The 16341-nt window shown below is 52.2% G+C and overlaps 1 protein-coding gene across 7 annotated transcripts in view; it reads right to left on the bottom strand.

Moving 5' to 3' along the window:
- TMEM175 (transmembrane protein 175) overlaps window positions 1-16341 on the bottom strand; it is a 29529-nt gene that overhangs the window by 4880 nt on the left and 8308 nt on the right. For 2 of the 7 annotated variants that reach the window (XM_058546500.1, XM_058546501.1), the window contains exons 2-8: window positions 7889-8049; window positions 7546-7617; window positions 5534-5631; window positions 3989-4040; window positions 3627-3662; window positions 2805-2888; window positions 2188-2352 (exon numbers count right to left, since the gene is read on the bottom strand). In XM_058546500.1, coding sequence (XP_058402483.1) covers window positions 2188-2352; window positions 2805-2888; window positions 3627-3662; window positions 3989-4040; window positions 5534-5631; window positions 7546-7617; window positions 7889-8041 — 660 coding nt within the window. In that variant the 5' untranslated portion in view covers window positions 8042-8049. Of the gene's footprint in view, window positions 1-2187; window positions 2353-2804; window positions 2889-3626; window positions 3663-3988; window positions 4041-5533; window positions 5632-7545; window positions 7618-7888; window positions 9782-16253; window positions 16315-16341 lie in introns of those variants that run through there. The other 5 variants (XM_058546498.1, XM_058546496.1, XM_058546497.1 and 2 more) reach the window with 5 other exon arrangements.

Raw genomic sequence — 16341 nt, 5'->3', positions numbered from 1 at the left:
GGAAGGTGGTCCAGGGGGACCTGGACCAGGACGGTGAGAAGGGGCTGGACCTGGAGGGTGGACCCAACACAGGGTCCCGGATGAGGGAAGCGGGTGGCGAGGATGCGTTGGAGGAGGGGGCTTGGGCTTGCTGAGGAGGTTACGGGGGGTTCCCTGGGGGTCAGGAAGCTCTGGCGCGTGTCTCACAGGTGGTGATGAGCGTGGGGCCCCACACGAGGAGGCAAGGGCTCGAGGGGTCAGAACCGCACTGCAGGGGAGGGGGAACGGAGAGGAAGGAGTGAAGTACGCAGCACAGAAGAGGACTGACTGACAGGTGAAAGGAGGTGGACAGAGCACTGACTGCTCTGTCACGGAGCACCTCTGAGGCCACCGGACCTGCCGACTGCTCGGGCCCTCCCAGCCCCACGGAGGACCCTCCTCTTCCCCAGTCTGTTGGCCCAGGTGGCCCCTCCCCCAATGCTGTCATTCCCCCAGGGCACGGACACTGCCCAGTCTCCTCATGGACCTAATGCTGCGGCGCCTGCTGGACCCCCAGCACGCTGGGTACTGCCTGCCCAGCCTAAGCTCCTGGCTTAGCCTCTGGGGCCCACTCACCCCGGCCCTGCCAGAGTCCAGCGTCCAGGCCCTGCCAGGGGGCACAGGCCCCTGCGGTCCTCAGCTCTGTGCACTCCTTCTCGCCAAGGCCACCCACACATCCCAGCTGTCCCCTCAATCCTCCCCGCGATGATCCTCATTACCCCTCACCCCAACTTTATCCAACCAATTCCTGCCGTCCACTACCCTGGGCGCAGAGTCCTTCCTGAAACCAGGACTCGGATGCGGCCTCAGCCCCACTGCCCCTTACTGTCCTTCCATCTCTCCGTCTGTCCCCTCACTGGCCCCGCCCTGTCCACCGGGAGCCGCTGACTGCAGGCCACGGGCAAGGATGCCTCGCCTGGCCCCAGCCCCCCTGCAGCATCCTTCCCATCAGCACAAACACACTCAACGTCTGAGGAAGCCAAACGGGTGCCTGAGGCCCCCCCTCACCTCGCGCGCCAGCGTCCACCTCCCCGCCCACCCGCCTGCCCTGGGCTGACTCAGGCGTCCAGCTCCATCCCAAGGGGACGAGGCTCTGCAAGCCTTCGCCTGCCTGTTTGTTTTAAACTTGGAATTCTCTTCAAACGCTTATTAGACATTTACAACAACAGCCAGTACTGGTTTTCTCGTGATGAGCGATGCTCCGGTGTGTGAGTCCATTTTGTCTCACACGTTCCACCTGTAGCCGCACCTGTCAGTATTTACCTCCTTTCTGCGTGATGGAGAGTTACTAGAACATTCCTATTATAGTAGCTGTCGCCTAAAAAAATGGCATCAGCCGACCTTGATCTCCGACCTTGATCTCTGACCTCGGCTAGGAGGGTTCTGAGCTGCCTCGTGCCATGAGTGACCAGCGTGGACCCCACGGAACCATCGCCGGGGTGAGGTGCGTGCTGACCGCCACCATGGCTTCACCTTCCCGTTTCCATCTGGGCCTCCTCTGGGCTCCAGGCTGGGGCGCCTTCCACCAAAGACTTCCCTTCTGTTTTCTCCACTTCTCCAGCTTCCTCTTCTGGTTCTGGAAATTTCTTCCTTCGCTCTCTCCCTCTCGGGGTGGCTCCTCTCTGCGCACGTTCTCAGGATGGCACAACGTCCATGTCGGCTTCCCCACCCGCTGCTGTGTCTCCTGAGGTGACTGGGGGTGTCCCTCGTCAAGACAGCGCAGCTCCGACCCCCACCCAGAAGCTGTGTGGTGCTGGCTGTGCTGGCAACTTCGTGCAGGTTCCTGTCCACCAAGGAAACAAGCATAGCCCCACTCCAGGCATCCTTGCGTCTTCGAGCTGCGCCCACTTGGGGAAACGGGGGAATGAGTCACAGCAGCTGGCACTTTGCCCCTCCTCTGATGACGCATTTCCTCATGCGGGCCTGGATCCTAGGGCAGCAACTCCTCACCTCGAGAGCGGGTCCCAGGGCCTCCTCCCTCCAGCCGCACTCCTTGGCATCCTGGGGGCCGGGCTGCTCGCTGCCCAGTGGCCCCTGGGTGACCCTGGCACAGCCCTGGCCCTCTCCCACGCAGACTGGCTCGCTCCTCTGTGCGCCGCCCCCTCCCCACCCTCCTGGGGGTGTCTGCTCCCCCAGTGGTCACCTCCCCTCCTCCACTCCCCCACTCACCGCGGGGTAGAAGAACAGGGAGAAGCCAGCCGCAGCGAAGCATAAGGCCGGGCCTCGGAGGATGATGCCTAGGACGTGCTGCCGGTAGAGGGCCCTGTGGGTGGAGCGCTCTATCTGGGGGTTCAGGAGGTGGGGGAAGTGGAACGCATATACCACGATCAGCGCCTGTGGGAGAGGCGGGCTGCAGGGCACGAGCAGAGGCCTCTGGCTGGTGACCCCTTCCTCCCACACACACATGCAGGGGCCGTGGGTGGGGACCCCAGAGAGGTAGGGTTCTGCTGTGAGGCTCACAGTGGGATGCTGGGGGTGGAGAGGGGACAGGGGCCCCTGCTTGGCTCCCAGGACCGCATGTGGGGGTCTCAGGGCTGCCCCACCTGCCCAGCACCTGAGGACGCTGGGCGGCCCCATTTTGCCCTCCCTCCACGTCAGCACAGGAAGCTCAGGCTCCGAGCATCTCCATGTGTCTGGCTGTGGCTCCGGCAGGTGCTCCACATGGGCACCCTGTCTACACAGCTTTCATCGCAGCCGGCAGGCCACGTGCTACCCGAGAACACGAGCACAACACGTGCTCCAAGAGGAGACTATGTGGGGAGGGAAAGGCAGGCCTGGGGTCCTACCTGCACGGCCCCGATGGCGATCACACACACACAGAATAGGAAGATACCCAGAGGCACCTCCGGGAAGGTCACCATTAAGGAAAACTGCAGCCAAAAGACACATGAAACCAGGTTCTGCAGGGCCCCAGAGCACCAGGCCTGTGAGCCTCCTGCATCTCAGCTGGGCTGTTCAGCAGTAGAGCTGTCTCAGGGTGGGGGCAGCCAGAGCTCTGGGGGTGTCCCCTTCCCATGAGAGCAATCCTATGGAATGCTTTAAGCCTTTCAAGCTGAAATATCATCAGATTCATAAAGAATTCCCCAAATCCCAGTTCTCTGTGATGCACAGCCCTGTGAGCTCAGACCGCTGGTCTCACTCAGAATCCAGAGTGAGCTGGGGCAGGTGTGAATGGGGAGACCAAGCTGTGGGGAGCTGTCAGACAAGGAAGTGCGTGGCACCACATGCTGGGGACGAGCCTGGGACAGCCAGGAGGCCGTGGACAGGGGGGCCAGGCAGGAGCTGGGAGCATCAGTGAGTACAGAGGGGATGCCCCTCATCGGGCCCCAGGAGACCCAGGCTGGTGTCTCTGGCACTGCAAGCCCTGCTCGGGGCTGCTGGATGCCTCCCCTCCTCCACCCAGCCTAGAAACCCCAGGTACGCCCTTTCCCCAGAACTTTCTCTCCTCTTTGCAACTGTGTGGTCCAGGCCCTAGACTACCCAGCTGGTCTGAGTTTCTGAGGAGGGAACATCTTAGGTTCTGAGTCCTCCAGCCCAGCAGAAGTGGACCCAGGGTGGCACTCAGCGAGGCCTTAAGGGGACTGGTAGAGGAAACTGCGGTTACTTACCGTGAATGGTAGGAAGGTGATGGTCATCATGCAGGCCTGGGAAGGAGGGGGAGGGAGGAGGGCAGGCAGGCAGGCCACTCAGGCCCACGTTGCCCAGGGGGCTGGCTGGCAGTGCCCCACCCCAGAAGGACATCACTGTCAGACCCCGAGGAAGCACGTGCCCTTGCCTGCACGACGGGGAGGGGAGGGGGCTCATCTTCTCAGTGGTGCCCCCAGGGAAGACCATTTGAGGGCCCGGGAGTGGACAGATTCCAGGCTCTGCACACCCAGGGGCCCCAGAGAAACTGACGTCACATGCTGTCCTCCTGGGGGGCGTGGAGCTACAACACAGTCATCTCCCAGAAATGAAAGGAATAACTCACCAGGTTGAGCAGGGCAAGCGTATCATCTATTTTCCCAACAACTTGGAACAATCTAAACAATTCAAGACAAACAGGAAAAGATGTGTCTTGGATAAAACATGGTCTCACAGCATCAAAAACAGAGATGACAGAAGCAGGAGAGCGTGAACAGAGAACTACACGGGGAGTCCGGGGCAGGAGCAGAGCTCACCAAGGGTCCCCTCGGGACTGGAAACAAAATCCTTCTCCCAACCCCGCCCTCCTGGCCAGCCCCTCCACGGCTCCCCAGGCCTCTGACCCTCTCCTGGGCTGCGCTCAGCAGGCCTTGGTCCCTGTACTTGGGTGGTCTGCATCTAGCCAGGGGTCTGGGCTGGCTGTGGGCTGTGCACTTTGCTGAAAGTCAGGGGAAGAGGCCATGTCCTCTATAGACGGTAGTGCCACTGGCGACCCCTGAGCCCTGGGAGAGGGGCACAGCTGGGAGGGCCCAGGGCAGATCTGTGCCACGCCCAGGAGCCAGGGCCTCCAGCAGCTGGTGTGGCCTTTGATGAGCCAGTGCACAAATGAGGTGCTGCATGGCCCTGTCCACACTGCTGGTCTGATGGGGAGCTGGCCACACCAGCAGCCTGCACGGCCACCAGCAGGACCAGACAGAGGGCGGCCGTGGCCCCCCTGGCTCCTGCCAGTCCATGGGCCTGCTTGCTCTCCGTGAACAAGGGAGGTGGGAGAGAAAAGCCCTCCCCTAAGGCTTTAAAGAGGATCACCTGTCCCCACCACAAACAGTCACTTTGCTGGAAACAAGTATGTGACGTAAAATGGTGAGACACTTTTAACGCAGCTGCCAATGCCTCAACGGCTCCCGAGTTCTCCTGCTCCCCCAGCAGCCCAGTGGGACAAGGGGTGACTGTTAACCGAGGACATCAGTACCCATGCCCACCCCAGCTCTGTCCATGGGTGCCCTCCCGGCCTGTAGCTCTGGGGCCCTGTTCCCCTTCAGATCCTAAGGAACCTTTTCCTCCTGAACAGGAAGCTCAGGCCTTTGAGCACCTGTCCCAAAGCCTCATCCTCCTCCCCAGAGTCCCCGCACCAGGATGAAAGGGCCGTGCACACCGTGCAGAGCTACAGGGGAGCAGAGGGCGCTGGCTCCCAGCCCTTCCCGTGGCCTGCCCGTGTACTCTCTAGGGTCTAGCAGGCAGCAGTGATGTGCCCGGCCCGGACCTGACAAGCGTGTGCCTGTGTGAGCATGTCACCTTGTTCCATTGTCCCAGGTCCTGGGGTGGTAAGCCCTGTCATTGCCGTGAGCAGATGAGGAAGTGGAGGCTGGGGGCAAGAACTCTGGGGTGACGGGTGGGGAGGGGCAGCCCACTGACCCAACCTCCTTGGGACTCAGCTCAGGAGGTGAAGACACCTAGACACCCCAACAACAGGCATCTTGTCAGCGCCTTGAGTGCACACTCGCTGCCTCGCTGACCCTCGGCCAGGCTGGGGCTGAACCTGCCGGGTGCATGCACTGAAAGAACCACAAAGATGCAGACCTCGGCCTGGAAAAGCCCCGGCCCAACCCCGTACCTCGTGTGTGCTGCCCAGGCCACGGTCACGATGAGAAACGTCATCAGGTAGACGGCAATCCTGGTTGCTAGAAGTTTCTGTATACTTTTGTCAAATGGCTGGAACAGAAGAGCATGGCAATCAAGACCGCTTCATGCCACGGCAGCTGGCGACCCACCCCAGGCACTGAGACCCCAAAGCCTGAGAGGTTCCCGCCTGCCCTTCTTGGCTCAGTCTCTACCCCGCCTGTCCCTGAGCCCTCCCGTCTCCCTGACACTGAGGCCCACACCCTTCTCCACGGCGCCGATCACCACATCCCATAGATATGTATTTGTGGTCTTGTGTGGAGTTCTACGCTAAATGCCAGCTCAAGGCAGAGATTCTCCTTGAGCCGCTCCCAGGCCGGAGCAGAGTGGCCACGGGCCTTGCTGCCACGCAGTGAGTCGACAGCGTTGCCAGAACGATTCCGATTCCAAAATAGCTGTGAAGCCTGTGAGGGGGCAGTGGCTCCTCCCCCAGGTCCGAGGTGACTGGAGTCGAGGGGGAAACGGGCTCCACACAAAGCCCGGGCCTTGAAATCATGAGGAGGGATTTCACGCTCTACCAGCGAAAACTCAAAATGGAAAGCTGACTGCTTTGCCACTTTTGTTGGCTCTTTATCTGCACGTGGGTCTCTGACCCAGCGACCCAGTATTTCATCGAGTGGTCATGGTTTTTGAATCACTAGCCTTTCCAGGTCTTGACTAATTGCCTTCGTGTCAGGAAGAGCGCCTGCCGGCACTTCCTCAGGAAGCTCACGTGTCCCAGGAATGTCCCGTCTGAAGGAGTCGCCAGACCACGCGGAACTTTCTGGCTCTGAGCTCGCTCCGTGAACCAATTAGCACATACAGAGAGATGATTGCTCAATAAAAAGTTATAATCTCCAAAAAGATGACCGTAACTGCAGAGAAGTGAGGAGGTTTGGTCTCACATGCTTTCTTGTGTGACTTCCTCATCTCATGCTTGAACACCTACAACCCTTCCTGAAACCTGGCAGTGAGGTCGCCAGCCTGTCCCAAGCCCTCCCCAGAATGTTCTGGAGCAGGCACAGCCTGGCAAGCACTGACGCCTCCAGTGGGGACACAGCTTTCCTGAGGGCCCTTGGGGAGGGGGTGGCTCTGGAGCAGAGGAAGTAGCACTGGGCCCTCTACTCACTGCACTGTGTGCCCCTGCCAATGCCAGGCTCAACCTGCATATCCATGTAATTTTCATCAAAACCCTTGAGAGGTGTTGTTACCACCTTTTCACAGATGAAAAAGTGAAACTCTCAGCAGCTGCCATGCCTCCCAGTGGCATCCGGGCTGAGAGCACGTGTTGGGACCAGAGCCGACCACAGCCGTGCGCATCCTCGCTTCTCTGTGCCTTGAGATGATACCCTACTCACACCAAGGAGGCCGAGCAAGGCACGCTCACATATGCATGCCTAGAGACTGCCAAATGTCTTCCAAATCACGTCCAGCTTCTAAGGTGCTGTGTCACTATCTTACTTATAAAACGGAAATATTCCAAATCGGCTATAAATGGACACTCTGCTAGAGAAAACCCTGTTCCCCACTCACTTCCATGATAAAACCCACACGTTCTTCTGCATTGAGCAGGCCCAGGTGGGAGCATCTCGCCCTGAGGCTGCCAGCCACTGCGCCCGCTGGTCGGGCAGGCAAGCCGCCCTCTGCTCCCCAAGCACCTACCACAAGGGACACTCCAGGAGACACTCCAGGGACGACAGAGCAGAGACCCCAGGGGAGCTCCCCTGTGATGCTTGCTGCATTCCCTTCACAGGGAAACCAGCCTGCCGGCACAGGGGCTCAGGAAACCCCTTTCTTAGCCTGTTCTTGAGTCTCTCCTCTGCCTTTGTTCACAGCCAGGACAGGCTGAGCGGTGTCTCTGGGAGAAGCAGCAGATGACCTCGCCCTGCCCCACCCCTCCAGCCAAGTGTGCCCCAAATGGAGCCCAGATTTGGGCTAATGGACTAAGTGAGTCTCCTGGACTCTCACCCTCACTAGACGCTGCAGACGGTCCCCAAGTACCTGTTCCGGGGAGATCTCCGTGTGGGTCACAGGCAGGATCTACAGAACAAAGACACAAAAAGAACTGAGGGACAGTTCTTGGGCTGGGCACTGCCCGCTCCTCAGATGCCATGGTTTTGGGGACTCGGGTCAGTCCTGGGCTGCTCCCTCCAACCTCCCAGCTGCCTGAAGGGCATCGGGGAGCTCAAGATGCTCCTGAGACTCCGGTCAGGGTCTGCACTGGGCTGGCTCTACCAGAAGGCTGCCTCCAGAGGGTGTGGCGGCTCTGGGTGGGGACAGGCTCTGAGCTGGGTGGGACCCCTACACAGACCATCACGGTGGCGATGATAGACAGCAGTGCATCGCTGAAGCTGAGCATGCGATGGGAGTGCTGGATCCCATCGGCAGCATCCTCTTCCCTTGTGGCTGTGGAGGAGTCTTCCCGCGCATCAAGGGCTGACTCTGGTGTCTGGGGCGCGGACATGGCGAGGCCTGGGAAGAAGCATAGTTCTGAGCATGCGAGGGTGCTCCTGGAGGTCTGCCTCTGTTGGCTTCAGTCATATTGCAGGGTGGGGCAGGGCCTGGGAGGAGGCACGCCCTCTCTGGTAGGGGCTTGGTGGTAACTGAAAGAATTTGCCCTGAGGGGCGGGAAGGGTCCTTGCCTAGCTATCCTCTCCCAGGGAGCTCCTGTATTTCCAGCCTCCTGGAAGAGTGCCATGTCACTGCTAAACACTGTGATCTGGGAGACACACTCTTGCCTCAGTTTACCCCTCTAGAGACAGGAGAGGCAAGAGAAGGCACATATGACATATGGTGTGTGCTCTACACACCATGTCACCAGGTAATGGGCCTAAAACCCTTGACCCCAACCCCAGATGCTGTACTGTTAGACATTCTCATCCGAAATGTGGGAAGCTCTGTAGGCCCGAGTCCCAGAGGACTATGCTAAACGTCCTGGCTCCAGAGCCCTGCCCCAGCCGTGCAGGGCTAGTGTCTGTCCATTTCCTGTGTAGGAAACAGCTGACACTCTGGCTGCGAATCTGCCAGCACCAGTGGATGGCGCTCTCACTCCTCCTGCTGGCGAGGGGTCCTGATGTCAGCCCACGTGGGGAGCTGGGCCGGGCACAGCCAGCAAACACCCCTGAGCACAGAGCTCCCTGGACATTGAGATGAGTCTGAGAAGACAAGTGAGATGCCAGGTACTGGGGGTTCTAGGCAGAAGAGACCCTGGCACCTCCTGGGATCAGAGTTCAGGTGTGGCTGGGATGGTCGGAGGCACCGTGGCTGGAACTCCAGTTGCACGGGGCAGCCCTGCGGTCTTTGGATTCTAACCAAAGCCAGTAGAGTCACTGTCAGAGTGGCCCATTCACAGAGTTTGCAGGGCTCTGCTGTGGAGGCGCTGCGGGTGGTGCATGCAGCATCTACAGGTCAGAGAAGGCACCTTAGACCGCCCCAGTGGAGGTGCTGCGGGCAGTGGACTCGGTGTCTACAGGTCAGGAAAGAGACTGGGGCTGGGGCTGGAGACTAGTTACCAGCAAACACTATCAGAGAGGATAAGATGGCAGGAGACGGTGATGATAGAAGGGGCCATGGCCAAGACTCCCTGGGGATCTCGGGGCTGGTGGAGGGAGACGCACCTGGGAAGGAGCATGAGGAGTGTCCAGAGCGCAGGACAACTGAGGCTCTCAGCTGTTCAGGGGAGAGGGCATCGTGAGGATGGGTGGCCTGAGTGGCAAACCTTCCGAGATGAAGGAAGATGGGAAGGGAAAGGGTCCCCTGGGTTTTACCCTGAGGAGGACACTGCTGACCCTGGCAAAGCAGCAGGAAGTGGGTGTGGAGGCCAGTTAACATGAGCAGGGCAGAGGGTGCAGGGACGCCACAGTCTCTGAAGACAAGGGAGTTAACAAAGCTGCAATGCACAAACCCTACAGAAGGCAAATCTCCTTCCAGGGGTGCTCTCAGGTGTGTGCACGAGGAAATGGGGACGTACAGGATCTGCCCTGGAGCACGGGTTATGTTAACAATGAAAGTCCACAACATTCTGACTGACTCCCAGGGAACAAACGATCATATGCTGCGTGAACCGGCTCAAGGAGCCATGGACTGAACGTCTGTGTCCCAAATGCTCATGTGTTGAAGCGCTAGCCCAGTGGGATGGTTTCAGGAGGTGGGGCCTTGGGAGGTGATTATGAGGGCAGTGACCCATGACCGGATTAATGCCCTTATGAGAAAAGGAAGAGAACAGAGCAACCCCCCCCCCCGCCCCTTGTGAGCACACAGCAGAGGCGGTGTCTGCAGGCCAGGAAGCTGGCCCTCAAGGAACCAAACTGGCCACCACCCTGACCTCAGACGTCCAGCCTCCAGCACTGTGAGAAATAAATTCCTGTTGTGGAAGCCCTGCCATCTGCAGCATTCTGTTATGGCAGCCGAGCAGGCTAAGACAGGAAGTGAAAATAGATGAACTAGTTCCACACACAGAAAACTCAGAAACACAATGTTGAGAGGAATAAAGTTCCAGAAAGATACATATAGTATTGTACCATTTATGTAAATGTTTGAAACACATAAAACCACCATCCGTCTTCCTATGATTTTACAAACACACACAGTAATACAAAAACACAAATAAGAACAACATTCACAACTTCAGGACAGCACTGCCAGGACCCAGGCAGGGCAGGAGGAACACGGGGTGGGAATGGGGCCCTAGCTTTTAGCTGTACCTCAAACTTATTTCTCGCTTTATTCACTTTTTAAAGTTTACATGCAGTAAAAATCACTCCTTCTGGTGACAGTTCTATGACTTTTTGACAAATGTACACAAGTATGTAACCACAATCACAAAGCAGTTCTGTCCCTGAGAAGTCCCTTTGCGGTCAAGCCTTCTTCCACCCCAAACCCTGGAGACCGCTGTTTTCCGTTACTTCATTTTGCCTTTTCCAGACTGTCCCATAAATGGACTCGTGCCCCAGGGAGGTTTTTTTTTTTTTTGTGAGGAAGATCAGCCCTGAGCTAACATCCGTGCTAATCCTCCTCTTTTTTTTTTGCTGAGGAAGACCGGCTCTGAGCTAACATCTATTGCCAATCCTCCTCCTTTTTTTCCCCCAAAGCCCCCCAGTAGATAGTTGTATGTCATAGTTGCACATCCTTCTAGTGGCTGTATGTGGGATGCGGCCTCAGCATGGCCGGAGAAGCAGTGCGTCGGTGCACGCCCGGGATCCGAACCCGGGCCGCCAGTAGCAGAGCGCGAGTACTTAACCGCTAAGCCACGGGGCCCGCGCACCAGGGAGCCTCTTGAGTCCAGCTTCTTTCACACAGCACAATGCATCTGAGAGTCATCCATGTTTCGGGAGTATCAACAATATGTTTTTACTGCTGTGTAGTTGACTCCACTGTATGGATGTACCTATTGTTCATCCATCCACCAGCTGGAAAATGTGGGTTGTTTTCAGTTTTTAACAGTTTTTGTTTTTTTTTTTGTGAGGAAGATCAGCCCTGAGCTAACATCTGATGCCAATCCTCCTCTTTTTTGCTGAGGAAGACCCGCCCTGGGCTAACATCTGTGCCCATCTTCCTCTACTTTGTATGGGACGCCGCCACAGCATGGCTTGACAAGCAGTGTGTTGGTGTGAGCCCGGGATCCGAACGTGCGAACCCCGGGCCACTGAAGCGGAGTGCATGCACTTGACCGCTGCGCCAGCCAGCCCAGTTTTTGACAGTTTTGAATAAAGCCACTATAAATATTTGCACACAGATATTTGGGTAAACATGTTTGTATTTCTCTTAGGTAAAGACCTCAGTCTGCTGAGTCATATGTTTAACCTTATAGGAAACTGCCAAACCGTGTACCAAGTGGCTGTGCCATTTTGCATTCCCACCAGCTGTCTATAAGAATTGCAACTGCTCCTCATCCTCTCAGCACTTGGTTTGGTGGGGTTTTTAAAAAAATTAATTTTTCATTTTACCTCTACTAATAGACGTGCAGTTATCACGTGGTTTTAATTTGCATTTCTCTAGGGACTAATTGGGCGTTTTCATGTGCCTACTTTTTATCTGTATATCTTTTGTGGCACAGTGTCTGTTAGAATCTTTGGTTCACTTTTTTGGGGTGGTTATTTGCATTCTTATTGAGTTTTGAGAGTTCTTTATATAATCTGGTTAAAAGTCCTTTGTTAGATTACATAATTTCCAAATATTTTCTCGAAGTCTGTGGCTTGTCTTTCATTGGTTTACCAGTCTCTAGGAGATGAGAAGTTTTAAATTTTGATGAAGTTCAACTGATCAACTTTTCTTTTATGGATCACTCTTTTGGTGTCATATCCAACAATGCTTTGCTTAACCCAAGATCACAAAGATTTTCTGTTTTCTTCTAGAAGTTTAAAAAGTTTTTGGTTTTACTTTAGGTCTATGATTGAATTGAGTTCATTTTTATGTAACATGCAGGGTACAGTCAAGTTTCCATTTTTGCAGATGGATGCCTGATTATTCCAATACCACTTATTGAAGAGACTATCCTTTCTCCACTGAATTGCCTTTGCACCTTGGTCAAAAATTAGCTGACCATATTTGTGTGGGTCTATTTTGGGAGTATCTATTCTGATCCACTGCTTACGTACCTATCCTTCACCAATATCACACAGTCTTGATTACAGCTTCATACTAAGTCTTGCTATCTGGTGAACTGAGCCCTCCAACCTTTTCTTCTTCTTCAAAATGGTTTTGATTATTCCAGCTCCTTTGCTTTTCCCTCACACACTCCTGCCTGTAGGGCACTTTCACAGTTCCTCTAGGCAGAAGGATGGGGGTTTCTCTTGGAGTTTTTGCTGCCTGTGCAGCAGCCCCCAGAGCACAGCCCACAACTGGGAGCTGGCCTAGGGTCACAGCCATGAGAGAAAGAGGAAAACTCACACTGCAGGTCACTGCCCCAAGTTTCGACTCCCCTCCCAGTCTATCAGCATTTGCATACTTTTTCTTTTAACATTTTTTCCAGAGTCTTTACCTGTAATCAGCAGGAGAGAGAGCCTGTAAGGGGCTTACTCCATCTTGGCCAGCACTGGACTCCCATACCTTACTTCTCAAAAGGGAGGGAGAGAGAGACAAGAGGAGAGAGCAGGGGAAGGGTGGGAGAGGAAAGGAGAGCATTCTGAGAAAAATAAGACAAAAGTAGCTGGTGTTTCTTTAGGCACTGATTAATTTGGGGAAACAGATGTCTGTTATATTGTTTTCTAGACTTTTTGTATGTTTAAGTTTTTTCAATTAAACTTTATTTTAAAAAATCAGTAAATATTGAATACAGACACAAAAATCCTCAACAAAATGTTAACAAATGGAATCTAGCAACATACAAAAAGGATTATATACCATGACCAAGTAGGTTTATTCTAAGAATGCAAGGTTGGTTTAAAATCAAAAGTCAATTACTGCATTACACTATATCAATAGAATAAAGGACAAAAACCAAACAATCATCTCAATAGATGCAGAAAGGCATTTGACAAAATCCAACACTCTTCATGATAGAAACATTCAACAAACTAGGAACAAACTAGGAACAAACTAGGAAGGAAACTTCCTTTCCTGATAAAGGGTATCTATGAAAAGCCACAGCTAACGTCACACTCAATGGTGAACGACTGAATGCTTTCCCCCTAAGATCAGGGACAAGATGAGGATGTTTGCTCTTCAACACTGTCCTGGAGATTCTAGCGAGGGCAATTAGGCAAGAAATGAGACAGAAGGTATACAGACAGGAAAGGAAGAAGTAAAACCATCTCTATTTGGAGATAATGTGATTCTGTATGTAGAAAATCCTGAGGAATCCATAGAAAAAAAACTATTAGAAATAATAAATAAGCTCAGCAAGGTTGCAGGAAACAAAGTCAATACACAAAAACCACCTGCATTCCTATACACTAGGAATAACCAATCTGAACATAAGTTTAAGAAAACAATTACATTTATAATAGCATCAAAAATTCTTAGGAACAAATTTAACAAAGGAAGTACAAAACATTGTTGAAAGAGATTAAAGAACACCTCCATAAATGGAAAGACACCATCTGTTCATGGACTGGAAGACTTAATATTGTTAAGATGGCAATACTTCCCAAATTGATCTACGGATTCGATGCAATCCCTATCAAAATTCCTCCGATGCAGGGCCGGCCCCGTGGCTTAGCGGTTAAGTGCGCACGCTCCGCTACTGGTGGCCCGGGTTCGGATCCCGGGTGTGCACCGACGCACCGCTTCTCCGGCCATGCTGAGGCCGCGTCCCACATACAGCCACTAGAAGGATGTGCAACTATGATGTACAACTCTCTACTGGGGCTTTGGGGAAAAAAAAAAAGGAGGAGGATTGGCAATAGATGTTAGCTCAGAGCCGGTCTTCCTCAGCAAAAAGAGGAGGATTAGCATGGATGTTAGCTCAGGGCTGATTTTCCTCACCAAAAAAAAAAAAAAAAAAAATTCCTCCGATGCAGAAATTGACAAGCTGACCCTAAAATTCATATGGAAATGTAAGGAACCCTTGGCTATCTAAGGTTTAGCCAAAACAATCTTGAAAAAGAAGAAAGAAGTTGGAGGACTCACACTTCTCAATTTCAAAACTTGGTACAAAGCCATGGTAATCAAGACAGCACAGTACTGGCATATATATAGACATGTAGATCAATGGAAGAGAACTGAGAGTTCAGAAGTAAACTACTACATTTATGGCTAACTGATTTTTGACAAGGGTACCAAGACCATTTAATGGGGAAAGAATAGTCTTTTCAACAAATGGTGCTGGGACAACTGGATATCCACATGCAAAAGAATGAAGTCGGATCCCACCTCATACAACATACAAAAATTAATTAAAAATGGATCACTAGAGGGTATAATGCAAAGTGAAATAAGTCAGAGGGAGAAGGTCAAATACCGCATGATTTCCTTCATTAAGTAGTAGATAATAACAACAATAAACAAACACATAGGGACAGAGATTGGATTGGTGGTTACCAGAGGGGAATGGGGGAGGGAGGAGGGTGAAAGGGATAATTCGGTACATGTGTGTGGTGATGGGTTGTAATTAGTATTTTGGTGGAGAACATGATGTAATCTATGCAGAAATAGAAGTACAATGATGTACACCTGAAATTTTTACAATGTTATAAACCAATGTTACTGCAATAAACAAAAAATTAAAAAAAAAATGGATCACAGATGTAAATGTAAGAGCTTAAACACTGGAGAAAATCTCCATGGCCTTGCATTTGGCAAAGAATTCTTAAGCAACAACAATAAAAACAGATAAACTGGAGTTTCATCAAAATTTTAACTTTTGTGCTTCAAAGGATACTATTAAGAAAGCAAAAAGACAATCCACAGAATGGGAGAAAATATTTGCAAATCATATCTGATAAAGGTCTAGCATCCAAAATATATAAAGAATTTTACAACTCAACAATAAAAAGACAACCCATAATCACCAAGACAAAAAAATAACAAATGTTAGAGAGGTTGTGGAGAAACGGAAACCCTAATTCACTGCTGGTAGGAATGCAAACTGGTGCAGCCTCTATGGAAAACAGTATGGAGATTCCTCAAATAATTAAAAATAGAAATACCTTATGATCCAACTATCCCACAACTGAGGATTTATCCAAAGAACCTGAAATCAACAATCCAAAGAGGCTTACGCACCCCTATGTTTACTGCAGCATTATTCACTATAGCCAAGAAGCGGAAGCAACCCAAGTGTCCCTCTACTGATAACTGGATCAAGAAGATGTGGTATATACATGCAATGGAGTACTACTCAGCCATAAAAAAAGACAAAATCGTCCCATTTGCAACAACATGGATGGACCTAGAGGGTATTATGTTAAGCAAAATAAGCCAGACAGAGAAAGACAAACACCGCATGAGTTCACTCATATGTGGAAGATAAACTAACACGCTGACAGAGAGAACAGTTTGGTGGTTACCGGGGGAAGGGGGTTGAGGGGTGGGCACAAGGGGTGAAGGTACATATTTACATGGTGACTAACAAACAATAATGTACAACTAAAATTTCACAATGTTATAAACTATTATGACATCAATAAAAAAAAAAGACAACCGTTTCAAAAAATGGGCAAAGGATATGCATGACATTTCTCCAAAGAAGATATACTATTAGCCAATAAGCACACGAGAAGATGTTCAACATCACGAGGCGCATTAGGGAAAGCAAATCAAGACCACGAGGCAGTCACCCTCCAGGGCGGCTATGATAAAAACAAGTAACGGACAACGACAGGTGTCGGCGAGGATTGGGGAAATTGGGACTCTTGTGCACCGGAGTGTGAAATGGTGCAGCAGCTGTGGAAAACAGTACGGAAGTTCCTCAAAAAATTAAACATAGAATTACCAAGATCTAACAATTCCACTTCTGGGTATATACTCAACTCAAAGCAGAGACTTGAAGAGATATTTGTACAACAGTGTTCACAGCAACATTATTCACAATAGCCAAAAGGTGGAAGCAACCCAAGTGTCCATCATTTGATGAACCTCTAAACAAAATGTGGTACATGCATACATACAAGGAATCTCATTCAGCCTTAAAAAGGAAAGAAATTCTCACACATTACAACATAGATGAACATTGAGGACACTACGCTAAATGAAATAAGCCAGTCACAAAAGGACAAATACTGTATGATCCCACTTACATGAAGTCTCTGGAGCAGTCAAATTCATAGGGACAGAGAGTAGAATGGTGGTTGGCAGGGGCTGGGGGGCAGAGGGAGGAATAGGGAG

The sequence above is a fragment of the Diceros bicornis genome, chromosome 8 (genome assembly GCF_020826845.1).
Source record: "Diceros bicornis minor isolate mBicDic1 chromosome 8, mDicBic1.mat.cur, whole genome shotgun sequence".
NCBI classification, from domain to species: Eukaryota; Metazoa; Chordata; class Mammalia; order Perissodactyla; family Rhinocerotidae; genus Diceros; species Diceros bicornis.
Note: the sequence above shows the minus strand (reverse complement) of the source record. Positions and strands in the feature narration are given on the sequence as shown.